General features: G+C 36.9%; 1 protein-coding gene across 1 annotated transcript in view; it reads left to right on the top strand.

The window, feature by feature from the left end:
• LANCL2 (LanC like 2) overlaps nt 1-16,033 on the top strand; it is a 60,867-nt gene that overhangs the window by 20,664 nt on the left and 24,170 nt on the right. The window contains exon 3 of the mRNA XM_036863061.1: nt 15,547-15,754. Within this exon, the coding sequence (XP_036718956.1) occupies nt 15,547-15,754 (208 nt within the window). The remainder of the gene's footprint in view (nt 1-15,546; nt 15,755-16,033) is intronic.

Below are 16,033 nucleotides of genomic sequence, written 5' to 3'. Positions count from 1 at the left end.
AATCCATCTGTTTTGAATTTAAGAAAAAAAATCAACAATTATTTACATAATGTTAGGAAAAAGAAAAAAGAAAATCAGATTTTGTCAGCAGAAGAAAACACACCAGGAAAATTCTACTACAAGATGGAGAAAAAGGGCAGCACTTTCAACATTAATTTTGTAAGTTAATTATGCAGTATAGTCACAGTGCAGAAATAAAGTAACTCAGAGAAGAGATGGCAAGACAGAAAGGTGATGTGAAATAAGAATTGACAGAACTAAGAAGAGAAATTAAAGGAAAAGGCAAAATCACTTCAGAAATGAGGACCAAATTGCAAGGAGTTGAAGAAAGAACTGGCACCACAGAAGACACAGCAATACCATAAAAGGAAGAAAATCAAACTGGAGAAAAACTTCCAGTTTCTGGTCTGATGTGTAAGGAGTTTAGAAGTCACCACTTTGTCCTAACAAGTTAAAAGCTGAACTAACTGAAAAATCAATAAAGTTTCTAAGATCCATCAGAGAAGTGGGGTTACATGACAAACGGCTACACCAAAAATAGCAATAGACAGGGAGATTCAGAAAATCAGAATTTACTGGAGCAGAGACCTACAAGGAGAAACCTCCACAGGAGCCTAAACTGTAATTGATTAATTGCTAGAAGCTCAGTGTGGGCAAATATGAGAGTTAAAAAAACTCTAGGAGGACCCAGTCATAGGGAGGCATCCACACTTTTGTGAGGTTAACTTCGGAGTTATCCCAGGTCCTTGCTGTGAATATTGGAGAAAAATCCCCTCATGCCTCTGGTTGCGGGAGGGGAAAAGGAACCATTTTGAAATATGCTAGAGCATTCTGTTCTTAACAAGGCCAGCCTTCAGGAGAAACTATTTTACCAGAGCCTCGCCTACTGGAGTTTCATCAGAAACTGCCCTACCTGGAGGAAGGGTGTAGCCAACTCCAGCTCCCTCTAGCCATTGTGTCCAACCTGAGGGGAGGAAGACACTGAGAAGCACTGGTGGAGTTCACGGTCCAGGGGCACGTGCTCATCAAAACACTGAGACCTGGCCATAGGGCCGTAGAACGCTTCCACTCCCCCACTCCTTACCACTCCATTACTAGAGGACTATTTGTGCAGTTTCTTTTACCCAGTACATTATGTCCACCTTTCAATAAAAAAATTACAAGACATACTGAAAGGCAAAAACAAACCAGTTTGAGGAGACTAAACAAACATCAGAACCAGAATGAGATATGGCAGGAATGTTGGAATTATCAAACCAGGAATTTTTAAATACTATGATGATATGCTAAGGATTTAATGAAAAAAGTAGACAACCTGCAAGAACCCATGGATAATGTAAGCAGAGAGATGTAAATCCTAAGAAGGAATTGAACATAAATGCTAGAAATCAAATACACTATAACAAATGAAGAATTCCTTTGATGGGCTCATTTAGTAGACTAGACACAGCTAGGGCAAGAATCACTGAGCTTGAGGATATGGCAGTAGAAACTTCTAAAACTGAAAAAAAGCTGAAAAAAACCCCCAAAAAACCAATATCCAAGAACTAGGGAACAATGACAGAAGGTTTAACACTTGTGAAATGGTAATACCAGAAGGAAAAGAAACAGAATCAGAAACAATATTTGAAACAATAATGACCAGGAATTTTTCCAAATTAATATACACTAAACCACAGGTCCAGGAAGCTCAGAGAATACCAAAGAGGATAAATGCCAAAAACAAAGAACAAAGAAACAAAAAACCTGCATCTAGGCATGTAATATCCAAACTTCATAAAACCAAAGATAAAAAATCTTGAAAGAGATACATGCTCCCCAGTGTTCATTGCAGCACTGTTTACAATAGCCAGGACATGGAAGCAACCTAAATGTCCATTGACAGAGGAATGGATGAAGAGGCTGTGGTACATATATACGATGGAATATTACTCAGCCATAAAAAAGAATGAAATAATGCCTTTCGCAGCAACATGGATGGACCTAGAGATTGTCATACTGAGTGAAGTAATTCAGACAGAGAAAGACAAATATCTTATTGCTTATATGCGGAATCTAAAAAAAAGGGTACAAATGAACTTATTTACAAAACAAATAGAGTCATAGATGTAGAAAACAAACTTATGATTACCAGAGGGGAAAGGGGGGAGGGAGGGATAAATTGGGAGATTGGGGTTGACATGTACACACTACTATATATTAAAATAGATAACTAATAAGGACGTATTGTATAGCACAGGGAACTCTACTTAATACTCTGTAATGGCCTATATGGGAGAAGAATCTAAAAAAGAGTGGATATATGTGTAACTGATTCACTTTGCTGTACAACTGAAACTAACACAACATTGTAAATCACCTATATTCCAATAAAAAATTTTTTTAAAATCTTGAAAGAACACGAAAAAACTGCCCTATTATAGAAAAGCAAGGATCAGAATTACACCAGACTTCTGTTCAGCAACAATGTAAGCAAGATAAGAGTGGGGTGAAATACTTAAAGTATTGAGAGTTAAAAAATAAATAAATAAAAATCCTAGAATTTTGTACCTTGCAAAATTATCCTTAAAAGTGAAGGAGAAATAAAAGCTTTCTCAAACAAAAATCAAGGGAATTTGTGGCCATTAGACTTGATTTTCAAGAAATGGTAAGCCAAATCCTTCTGAGAAGGAAAATGGTATCGGTTAGATACTTGGATCTATGTTTAAAAAGGGAAGAACTTCAGAGTATGAATAAGTGAAGGCAAAATAAAAACTTTTCTTATTCTCAGATGATTTAACAGATCAAAATGTGTGTTCAAAAATAATAGCAATAATGTGTTCAATTACATATGCTTAAGTATATGTTTATATGTATGCATATATTTATATGTTTATATGTACATATTATGTATAAGTAAAATGAATGACAGCAAGATACAAGAGGTAGGAGGAAGGAATTAGGAATATTTTATTATTATAAGGTACTTGCTCTACCCATGAAGTGGTACAGTAATATTTGAAAGTGGAGTGGGATTAAACAAGAAAAAAATCACATCATATAAATAGATGCAGAAAAAGCATTTGACAAAATCCAGTGGCTATTCATGATTAAAAAATCTCAGCAAACTATGAATAGACGGGAACATCTTCAACTTGGTTAAGAACATCCACAAAAAAACGTACATTGTATTTAATGGTAAAACACTCAGAGCTTTCCTGCTAAGATCAGCAACAAGGTAAGGATGTTCCCTCTCACCACTGCTCTCAGCATCATATTTGAAGTCCTAGCTAATGTATTAAGACAAGAAAAGGAAATAAAAGGTGTATGGATGGGGGAGGAAGAAATAAAATTGCCTTTGCAGATCACATGCTGTTCTATGTAGAAAATCAGAAAGAATCAACAACAAAATAATCTCCTGGAACTAATAAACAGTTATAGTAGGGTTGCAGGATATGAGGTAAATATACAAAAGTCAATTGCTTTATTATATACCAGCAATGAATAAGTGAAATTTGAAGTAGAAAACACAATACTGTTTACATTAGCATCCCCCCAAAATACTTAGGTATAAGTCTAACAAAATATATACAAAATCTATCTGAGGTAAACTACAAAACTCTTAATGAAAGATATCAAAGGGGAACTAAAGAGAGATATTCCATATTCTTGGATAGGAAGACTCAATATTGTCAAGATGTCAATTCGTCCCAACTTGATCTATAGATTCAATGCAGTGCCAATCAAAATTCCAGCAGGTTATTTTGTGTATATCAATAGACTGATTCTAAAGTTTATATGGAGAAGAAAGATACCCAGAATATCCCACTCAATATTGAAGGAAAAGAACAAAGTTGGGGACATGACACTATCTGACTTTAAGACTTGTAAGACTTATAAGCTACAATAACCAAACCAGTGTAGTACTGGTGAAAGAGTAGAACAGAATAGAGAGCCCAGATATAGACCCACATAAATATAGCTACTGATCTTTGACAAAGGAGCAAAGGCAATGCAGTGTAGTGAAGATGGTCATTTCAACACATGGTCCTAGAGCAACTGGGCATCCACATGTAACGAATGAATCTAGATACCTTTCAAAAGAACTAGCTCAAAATGGATCATAGACCTAAACATAAAATTCAAGACTATAAAAGTCCTAGAAGATAACACAGGAGAAAACATAGGTGGCCTTCGGTATGGCACTGACTTTTTAGATACAACACCAAAGATGTGATCTGTGAAAGAAATACAGGCATACCTTGGGGATATTGTGGGTTCAGTTCCAGACTACCACAATAAAGTGAGTATCGCAATAAAGTGAGTCATATGAATTTTTTGGTTTCTCAGTGCATATAAAAGTTATGTTTACAGTACATTGTGCAATAGTATCATGTCCAAAAAGAACAATGTACATATGTTAATTTTAAAATATTGCTAAAAAATGCTAACCATCATCTAAGCATTCAGTGAGTCAGTCTTTTTTGCTGGTTGAGGGTTTGAAATATTGTGAGAATTGCCAAAATGTGACACAGAGACACAAAGTGAGCAAATCCTGTTGGAAAAATGACTCTGACAGACTTGCTCAATTCATAGTTGCCACAAAACTACAATTTGCAAAAAACATCTGGGAAGTGCAATAAAGTGAAGCACAGTGAAATGAGGTATCCCTGTAAATGATAATCTGGGCTTTTTTAAAATTAAAAACTACCTGCAAAAGAGAATGAGACAAGCCACTGACAAGGAAAAAATAATTGCAAAAGACATATCTGATAATGGACTTTTACCCAGCATAAACAAAGAACTCTTAAAGCTTAACAGTAAGAAATGAACAACCTTATTACAGAATAGGCAAAATGCATGAGCAGACACCTCACCAGAAAAGATATACAGATGGCAAGTAAGCGTATACGAAGATGTTCAACGTCTTATGTCATTACAGAATTGCCAAAATTCAAAACACTGACAGTACCAAATGCTGGTGACAACGTGGAACAACTAGAACTCTCATTTACCGCTGGTGGAAATGCAAAATAGTCAGACACACTGGAAGACAGTTCAGAAGTTTTTAACACAACTAAACATACCCTTACCATATGTGCCAGCAGTTGTGCTCTTTTTTACCCAAATGAACTGAAAACTTAGGCCCACCAAAAAACCTGCACATGAATGTTTATAGCAACTGTATTCATAATTGCCAAAAGTTTGAAGTAACCAAGATGTCCTTCAATGGGTGAGTGAATAAATAAATGGTGCATCCAAACAAGGAAACACTATACAGACTTAAAAGGAAGTGTGCCACAAAAAGACATGGAGGAAACGTAAATGTATGTTTCTGGGCTTCCCTGGTGGCACAGTGGTTAAGAATCCTCCTGCCAGTGCAGGGGACACGGGTTCCAGCCCTGGTCCAGGAAGATCCCACATGCCACGGAGCAACTAAGCCCATGCGCCACAACTACTGACCCTGTACTCTAGAGCCCACGAGCCACAGCTGCTGAGCCTACGTGCCACAACTACTGAAGCCCGCACGCCTAGAGCCCTTGCTCCACAACAAGAGAAGCTACCACAATGAGAAGCCCGTGCACCGCAACGAAGAGTATCCCCCACTCGCGGCAACTAGAGAAAGCCCACGCACAGCAACGAAGACCCAATGCAGCCAAAAAATTAATTAATTAATTAAAATTTTAAATTGTGTATTTCTAATTGAAAGAAGACATTCTGTAAAGGCTACATACTATGTGATTCCAACTATATGATATTCTGGAGAACGTATAACTGTGAAGACAATAAAAATGGTTAGTGGTTTCAGTGAGCTAGAGGGTGAAGGACAGATGAATAGGTAGAGCACAGAGGATATTCAGGACAGTGAAACTGCTCTGGATCATTGTACAGTAGTGGATACATCTCATTATACATTTGTCCAGACCCACAGAGTGTACAACACCAAGAGTGTACCGTAATAAAAACTATGGGCTTTTGGTGAAAATGATGTGTCAGTGTCAATTCATCAGTTGTAGGAAATGTATCACTGTGGTGTGAGATGTCAGTAGTTGAGGAGGAGGTATATGACAGAAATATCAACAGGGAGAAAATCACATTGGTATCAAACCTCTAAGTGGCCACATTCAGAAGTTCACCAGCAGGGGCTTCTCTGGTGGTCCAGTGGTTAAGTATCCATGCTCCCAATACAGGGGGCCTTCGTTCAATCCCTGGTCAGGGAACTAGATCCTGCATGCCGCAGCTAAGATCCCATGTGCTGCAGCTAAGACCCGGCACAGCCAAATAAATAAATAAATATTTTTTAAAAAAGAAGTTCACCAGCATCCTACAAGATATTCAAGGAATGAAAATATGAAGATAAGATGTTAAATCCAGCTAGGTTACTGCCCTCCAGGCATATGAAATATAACAAAAGGTATAACAGGAACCTAGGAAATATTTTTATCAAGAGCATTCCAGAGGACTCTACTAGTGTAGTAGTTGACAAACAGTGGCTCATGGACCAAATCTGGGATACAGCCTGTTTGTTCACAGGCCTTGAACCAAGAAGGGTTTTTATTTATATTCTTAAGAATTTTGAAATAAAAGAAAACCCAACAGTGACTAAATGTGGCCCTTGAAGCCTAACCTAAAGTTTATTATCTGGCCTTTTATGGAAAAAAAATTTGCTGATTCCTGTATTAGAGGACTAGCCAAGATATGATTGAGGTAATGGGCATAATTTTATAGTGACATTAATTAGGAACAGAAGTTTGCAGATAGGGGAAGAAGGGCACAAAAACATAAATGAAATCGGGAAGCCTTAAAACAGAGGAAATTTTAGGGACTTCCCTGGTGGTCCAGTGGTTAAGAATCCGCCTTCCAATGCAGGGGACACGGGTTCAATCCCAGGTTGGGGAACTAAGATCCCACGTGTCACAGGGTAACTAAGCCCATGTGCCGCAACTCCTGAGCCCATGTGCTCTAGAGCTCGTGCACCACAGCTAGAGAGCCCACACACCACAACTGCTGAGCCTGTGCACTCTGGAGCCCGCATGCCTCAAGTAGAGAGCCCGCGTGCTGTAGAGCCCTAGCATCACAACTTAGAAGCCCGCGCACCACAACGAAAATTTCCGCATGCCACAGTGAAGATCCCACATGCTGCAGCTAAGACCCAATGCAGCCAAATAAATAAATAAATAGAGGAAATTTTAGAAATCACATGACTACTTTTCACTCTACAAAAATTTATTTCACAATGTAACTGAAATGGATAATTCTCTGTGAATGCATAATCTACCAAACCTGACCCTAGAAGAGATAGGACATGTAAACAGACAAAATTCCAAATAAAAATTTGAGAATGTTGTCAAATATCTACCCAAAAATTTCACTGGGAAATTTTACCAAACCTTTACTAACGGACAGGAAATCCTTAGGGGTGACAACAGTAAAATGGTGGAATAGGAGTTTTCTACTGTCTTCCTCCCCAGAGAATACTGATTTTGATAATTATACACAGATGAGAGTACCTTTCTGGGACCCAAGAGTCCAGTGGAGGAGTTACACAATACCATTGGGTCGGTGGGGGGGGGAACACAAAACAAAAACTGAGATTGGACACATTGAAAAGGGTAAGAGGAAAATTTTCACTTCACCTGTGTCACCCCATCCCCAAGGTGGCACAGCTTAGTGCCAAGAGAGACACATTCAGCCTGTGATTTCTCCTACAGGGGAAAGTGAGAACATGTGAGTGAGTGCCTGGCTTCCCCAGCTATGTGGGAAGCTACAAAGGATACCCACTTCTTTCTCATCCCTTTCAGAATACAGAGGAGATCTGCATGACCAAGGGGCAAGGAAAGGCTGAGAGCATAGCAACCAGGGCTCAGAATTCAACAAGGGATGCAGGTCCACTGGCCACTTTGCGGACTCCATCAGGAAGCCTGCCTGTGAGCCACTGGGGACACCTCACCAGTGTATCCCCCAGTTAGCCCATGGTTACCTCCAACGTTCTGCATTCCTCACCCACACACTGACCCACCCCATAACTGTGTGTGCCCTTGAGGGCAGTGTGTGCAAACCTCAGTGGACAGTTAGTGAGCATGGGCAGAAAGCTGGCCCAACCCTGCAGAATTGGGAGAAGGCATAGACACTTGAGCATCCCTCACTGCCCTAGGGAAAGCAAACAGGAGACTGTCAGCACTCAGCCTGGCTTTGTGGAATCAGGAGAAGGCATACAGTCTTAAGAATTCTCCCCTAACAGGGAACAAAAAGTGTGGAGCAGGCATGTCCACAGAGAAGGCCTGAGAAAGCCTGAGAATCTGTAGTAAGGCTGACAGAAGACATTTCATTCCTGAAGGCTGTCAGTAAAGACTGGAGGGGGTGACTGCATCTTCAAATGCTAAGATGGCAACACAAGACTTCAAGGAAAATGAAAGATCAAGGCAATATAACAGCACTAATAATTTATAACTTTATAGTAATAATTTGCCAGTAACCACCCCCAGAGAAATGGAGGTTTATGGTATGCCTGATAAAGAATTCAAATTAGAGGACTTCCCTGGTGGTCCATTGGTTAAGAATCCGCCTTCCAATGCAGGGGACATATTAATGAAATCAGGAAAACCATACATAAACAAAACAAGAAGTTTAAGAGAGAGAACCAAAAACGAAGTGCAGAGCTGAAGAATATAAATGAATGACATGAAAAGTGCAGTAGAGAGCAGCAGCAGCAGCAGAATGAATCAACATGAAAAAAAAATCTGAACTTGAAGGCAGGTCATCTGTGATTAACCAGTCAGAGCAGAAAAAAGTAAAAAGGATGAATAAAAGTAAAGAAAGGTTACATGAGTTAAGGGACATCATCAAGTAAAGCAATTAATGCATTATAGGAGTCACAGAAGGAAAAACAGGGAGAAAGGGGCAGAAAGTTTATTTAAAGAAATAATGGCTGACAATTTTCCAAATCTGGGGAGAGAGTTCATGATGTCCATAATTTCCCATACAGATTCATCCCAAAGAGGACTTTACTGAGACACGTTATAATAAAACTGTCTAAAACCAAAGACAGAGAATTTCCAAAGCAGGAAACAAAAATCTACTTACATACAAAGGAACCCCAAGAAAACTATCAGAAGATTTCTCAGCAGAAACTTTACAGGCGAGGAGAAAGTGGGTTGATGTATTCTAGGTACTTAAAGAAAAAAAAAATGCCAACCAAAAATACTATACCTGGCACGCTGTCCTTCAGAAATGAAGGAGAAATACTTTCACAAGCAAACAAAAGCTGAGGGAGTTCATCACAACTAAACCTGCCTTAAAAGAAATGTTGAAATGAGTTCTTCAAGCTGAAACAAAAGGATGCTAATTAGTAACATGAAAATATAAAACATACTGTTATAAGCAAGTGTGTAGTCAAATCCAAATACTATAGTAATGTAATATGGTCATGTAGTACTTAATTTTACTACAAAGGTTTTAACAGAAGTATTAAAATTAACTATAGCTACAATAGTTTTTTAGTGGGTATACAACATAAAATATGTAAATTTGTGATGTCAGAAACATAAGATGTTGGGGGCGGGGAGGAGAGTTTTTGTACTAGCTTAAAATAGAATGTTGTAAGATGTTTTATGTAAATCTCATAGTAACTACAAAGCAAAAACCTGTAGTAGATACACAAGCAATTGTTAAAAAAAAAAAGGAATTGAAGCATACCAATAGAGAAGATCATCAAATCGCAAGGGAAGACAGCTAAAGAGCAAGAAAGGAACTATGGAACAGCCAGAAAAATAATAAGACAGCATTAGTAAGTCCTTACATTATCAGTAAGTACTTTAAATCTAAATGGCTTAAATTCTCAAATCAAAGACAGAGTGGTTGAATGGATAAGAAAAACTATATGCTGCTTACAAGAGACTCATGTCAGCTTTATGAACATAGGCTGAAAGTGAAGAGACGGGAAGTTATATTCCATGCAACTAGAAACCAAAATAGAGCAGGAGTAGGTATACTTACGTCAGAACAAATAGACTTTAACTTCAAAAACTTTAACAAGAAGCAAAGAAGGTCATTATATAATGATAAAGGAGTCAGTTCATCAAGAGAATATAACTGTTGTAAATACATATGCACCTAGAAATATAGTGAATACTAACAGTTCTGAAGGGGAAAATACACAACAATGCAACAATAATAGGGGACTTCAAGATCCCTCTTCTAACATTGGACAGGTCATCCGCATTATCAATAGGAAACATTAGAATTGAGCTATGCGTTAGACCAAATGGATCTAACAGACATATACAGAATATTGCATTCAGTAGCAGCAGAACACATTCTTCTCAAGTGCACACAGAACGTTCCTCAAGATGATCATGTGTTACAACTCAGAACAAGTCTCAACGAATTTAAGAAGATAGAAGTTACATCAAGTATCTTTTCCAGCCACAATGGTAAGAAACTAGAAATCTGTAATAGTAGGAAAACTGGAAAATTCATAACTATGTGGATATTAAACAGAAAGCTCCTGAACAACCAGTGGGTCAAAGAATAATCAAAGGAATAGCAAAAAATATCTTGAAACAAATGAAGATGGGAGCACAACATATTAAAACTTAACAGGATGTAGCAGAAGCAGTTCTAAGAGGGAAGTACCTTGCAGTAAACAGCTACATTAAGAGAAAAGAAGGGTCTCAAATAAAGAACCTAACTTTACACCTCAAGGAACTAGAAAAACAACAAACTAAAACCCAAAGATAGCAGAAAGGAGATAAGAAAGGTAGAGCAGAAATAAGTGAAATAGAAACCAGAAAGCAGTGGAAAAGATCAGTGAAACTAAGAGTTGGTTTTTGAGTAAATAAACAAAATAGGCAATTTACCAAGCCTAGCTGAGAAAACAAGAGAGAAGATCCAAGTAAATAAAATCTGAAGTAAAAGAGAAGACATTATACTTGATACCACAGAAATACGAAGGATCATAAAACACTACTATGAACAATTATAAACCAACAAATTGGATAACCCAGAAGAAATGGATCAGCTCCTAGAAACATACAGCCTACCAAAACTGAATCATGAAGAAATAGAAACTCTAAACAGACCAATAATGAATAAAGAGATGGAATCAGTAACCAAAAACCTCCCAACAAAAGCCTAGGACCTGATGATTTTACTGGTGAATTCTGTCAGACATTTAAAGAATTAATACCAGTCCCTCTCACACTGTTCCAAAACAGCTGAAGGAAAGAAGAAAACTAAAGGTCAGTATCTCTGATGAACCACAGATACAAAAATCCTCAACAAAATACTAACAAACACAATTCAAGAGCACATTAAAAGAACGTGCATGATCAGTGGGTTTTATCCCAGGGATGCTAGGATGTTTCAACATACACAAGTCAATAAATATAATACACAACATTAACAGAATGGAGGATAAAAATCATGATCATCTCAATAGATGCAGAAAAAGCATTTGATAATACTCAACATACTTTCATAATAAAAACTCAAATTTGGTACAGAAAGAATGTACCTCAGCATCATAAAAGCAACATATGATAAGCCCACAGCTATCGTCATGCTGAAGGATACTCGTACTCGGCTAACAATACTCAGTGTTTCCTCTAAGATCTAGAACAAGACAAGGACTCTCAATCTTGCCACTTCCATTTAACATAGTACTGAAAATTCTAGGGGGGAGCAATTAAGGCCTGCCCAAAAATAAATAAATAAATAAATAAAAGGCATCCAAATCAGAAGAAGTAAAATTGCTTCTGCTTGCAGATGACATAATCTTATATGTAAAGAACCCTGAAGATCCACCAAAAAAATTTATTAGAACTGATAAATTCAGCAGAGTTGCAGTATATAAAATCAATATACAAAAATCAGTTTTTTCTATACATTAACAAGCTATTGAAGAAAGAAACTAAGAAAACAATTCTGTTTACAATAGCATGAAAGAAAAATACTTAAGAATAAATTTAATCAAAGAGGTAGAAGACCTGTACACTGAAAATTATAAGACATTGATGAAAGGAATTGAAGCAGCTGCAAATAAATGGAAAAATATTCTTTGTTCATGGATTGGAAGCATTAATGTTGTTAAGATATCCATACTACCCAAAGTGATCTATAGATTTAATACAGTCTTTATCAAAATTCTAATGGTATTTTTCGGAGAAATTGAAAATCAATCCTACAGTTCATATAGAATTACAAAAGACCGAGAATAGCCAAAGCAATCTTGAGAAAGAAGAACAAAGCTGGTGGCATCACACTTACTGATTTTAAAGTATATTACGAAGGTATAGTAATCAAAGCAATATGTCACTGGCATAAAAACAGACACAGAGACCAATGGAACAGAATAGAGAGCCCAGGAGGAAATCCATGCATAAATGGTTCATTAATTCTTGACAAAGCAACCAAGAACACACAGTGGGGAAAATTGCCTCTTCAATAAATGGTGATAACTGGATTGCCACGTGCAAAAGAATCAAACTGGATCCCTATCTTACACCGCTCTCAAAAATTAACTCAAAATGGATTAAAGACTTAAATATGTAAGGCCTGAAACCGTAAAACTCGTAGAAGAAAACAAAGGAAAAGCTCCTTGGGTCTTCGCAATGACTTTTTGGATATGACACCAACAGCACAGGCAATAACATAAAAAAATAAGCGGGAGTAGGTCAAGCTAAAAAGTTTCTGCACTGCAAGGGAAACAGTCAAAATGAAAAGGCAACTTTATAGAACAGGAGAAAATATTTGCAAGCCATATATCTGCTAAGAGGTTAGTATCCAAAGTATATTGGGAACTTATATAACTCAATAGCAAAAAATAAATAATCAATTAAAATACGGGCAAAGGACCTGAGTGAACATTTTTCCAAAGAAGACATATATATGGCTGGGACATATATGAAAAAGTGTTCAACATCACTAGTTATCAGCCAAGTGCAAATCAAAACCACAGATATCACCTCACACCTATTAGGAAGGCTTTTATCAACAAGACAAGAGAGAACAAGTGTTGGTGAGGGTGTGGAGAAGAGGGGACCCTAGTACATGGTGGAAACATAAGTTGGTGCAACCACTATGGAAAACAGTATGGAGGTTCCTCAAAAAATTAAAAATAGAACCATATGATCCAGCAGTCTCACTTCTGGGGAAGTCAGTATCTCAGAGAGATATCAGCACCCCCGTGTTTATAGCAGCATTATTAACAATAGCCAAGATATGGGAGCAACCTTAATATCCATCCATCCTTGAATGGATAAAGAAGTTGTGATTGATCGTTCGAGCTCTCTAACTATATCTAATGGAATGTTATGCTGTCTATGAATGGAATGTTCAGCCACAAGAAAAAATGAAATCCTGTCATTTGTGACAATATGGATGGTCCTAGGGGATATTATGCTAAGTGAAAAGCCTGACAGAGAAGGACACAAACTGTATGATCTCACATACATATTAATTCTAAAACAAACAAACAAAATGTCAAACTCATGGAAACAATAGAATGGTGATTACCAGGGCTTGTGTGGTAGGGGAAATGGGGAAATGGTGGTCAAAGGGCATAAGCCTTCAGTTACCAGTTCTATAGATCTAATGTACAACCTGGGACTATATTGTATACTTGTAATTTGTATACTTGTAATCTGCTAAGAGAGTAGATTTTAAGCATTTTCATACATACACACACTGTATTGTATACTTGTATACTTGTTATCTGCTAAGAGAGTAGATCTTAAGCATTCTCATACACACACACACTGATAACTGTGTGTGATGATGGATGTGTTAACCTGATTGTGGTAATATTTCCACATTGTATGAAATCATCCTGTTGTACACTTTAATATATACAGTTTTATTTGTCAATTATACCTCAATAAAACTGGGGAAAAAGAAACAATAAACTAATAAAAAGAGACAATTTTTTTTAAAGAACAGGAAATCTCAGTGCTCCTCTTACAGTGTTTCAGAGAATAGGAAAATAAGGACTAAGTCCCATTGTTTTATGAAGCAAGGTTAATACTGGTACCGAAACTGATATAAAGATCTACCAAAAAGAAAAAAAGAAAAAACACAGCTCAGTCTCACTAATTATTAATTTTGATAGTTATGGTGCTGTTTTGGCTTGTAAGAAAAAGGTTCATATATTTTAGATTTTCATACTGAAGTATTCAGGGGCAGAATGTCATGATGACTTTTTTTTTTATACTTTACCCATCATCATTTACTTTAAAATACTTAAGCTTTGAATGTATATAACCATAGGTTTTTAGGTTCACAGGTTGACCAGATCATCATCCTATTTTTAGGGGTTTCTGAGTCAATCATGAAGTACTTGTAAACCTTTTATAGTGATTATTATGTTTGAAATTTGTAGGTATTTAACTTCTAACTTGTTTTCTATATGTTTATCATTTCAATTTTTTGAATACAGAAGACACTCAGGGAGATCATAAGCCATTCATATGGAGGGATTTTTTTCAGGGGTTACAAATATGCTACTTTTATATCTGTTTGACTCAATGTCTTTAAAAAAAAAAAAGATAATGACAAAAGAAGGACTTCTCAAAAAATATATGTCGGTGTTAAGAATTAATTTGAAAGGCAAGTAGGATACCCTGAATAGGAGAATTAAAGAAGAAGCTACCTATTTAGAGAAATTTGAAAAGCAAAATGAAAAATAATAAAAGTGAGAGTAGGATATCAGACAGAGAACAGAATATTAGAGAACCTCAATTCAAACATTAGTAGATTTTATTTTTGGCTTTTTCACCATCATATCATTTCTTTAAATATTTTTTCCTACAGTATACTTTATTAGGTATATGTTTATACAGATTCCTTTATTACTTATCTGCCACATTGGCTTCTTGAGCCCAGGAATAATAGCATGCTTCTTTTAGAAGTCATATAGGTCATCCTCCATAGATTTTCAGAAAAAGACCCCTCTCTGGTTCCCTTGAGTAACCAGATGTGTTCTTTCATCTAAAATAGGAAGTTTGAGTAGATGATAAGCTATGTCTTCTGAATTCACTACCTTACTCTGCATCATGTGGCTGTTCTGTAAACGGTGAGTTGACTCACTGGTTGGTTGGTCACTAAAGAAAATTGAAAAATTGTGAGAAATAGATAAATTAGAAAGAAGATGGTATAAAACTCAGAAAAGCAATCATGTAATTTGGCATAAGATAGGAGGACATTATTATATGAGAAGTAAGAAGAAAAGGATCCAGATTAGCTTATAATACAAAGGAGAATAAGTACAACCTGGAAACGAATGAAAATTAAAGGGGAATGAGTGGGAAGTCTTGTATTTCCCTTATCTAGGAGGTAGTGAATCATTGTGTCAGAACAGTTAGCAACATTTTAATTTGTTTGCAATTTTTTCTACACTGGGTTCTTTTTTTCCCCCATTTTTAAGAAACATATGTAATTTGTTTGATGTTACTCCTTCAGAAACGTAGGCTTTACGTAGGTTTTTCACGTAATCATGTAGTAATGTCCCGACAGTAAAAAGGAAAGACAATAATGCTTTTCTTTTGGGGGGGGGGGTGGTGATTATTCCAGGCATAGCCCTCTTGTACCTGCAGTTGTACCGGGTCACATGTGACCAGACCTATCTGCTCAGATCCCTGGATTACGTAAAGAGAACACTTCGGAATCTGAATGGCCGGAGGGTCACTTTCCTCTGTGGAGATGCTGGGCCCTTGGCCGTCGGAGCTGTGGTATATCATAAACTCAAAAGTGATTGCGAGGCCCAGGAATGCATCACAAAGTGAGTTTTTGCAACTGGAAGTATTTTCTCCAAATTCTCAGTCTTGATGTAGAAAGAAACTCAAAAAACGAAAAAGAATTTTTCTTTTAATTCACCTGCTCTTGCAGACAGTTCTCTCCAAGAAGCGAAGAGTTTGTATTTTAATCTTGAGCATAATGGTGGGATTGTATGCTACCTTTCTATCCAAGCATGCGTTTGCCTTAATTTGAGGGAGGAATAGACATGTTTTTTCCTAAATAATTTTTGGTTGCCTTCAATGCATGAAAATTACCTTATATG

This window comes from Balaenoptera musculus, chromosome 9, assembly GCF_009873245.2.
Source record: "Balaenoptera musculus isolate JJ_BM4_2016_0621 chromosome 9, mBalMus1.pri.v3, whole genome shotgun sequence".
NCBI lineage: Eukaryota > Metazoa > Chordata > Mammalia > Artiodactyla > Balaenopteridae > Balaenoptera > Balaenoptera musculus.
This window is presented reverse-complemented; position numbering and strand designations above follow the sequence as displayed.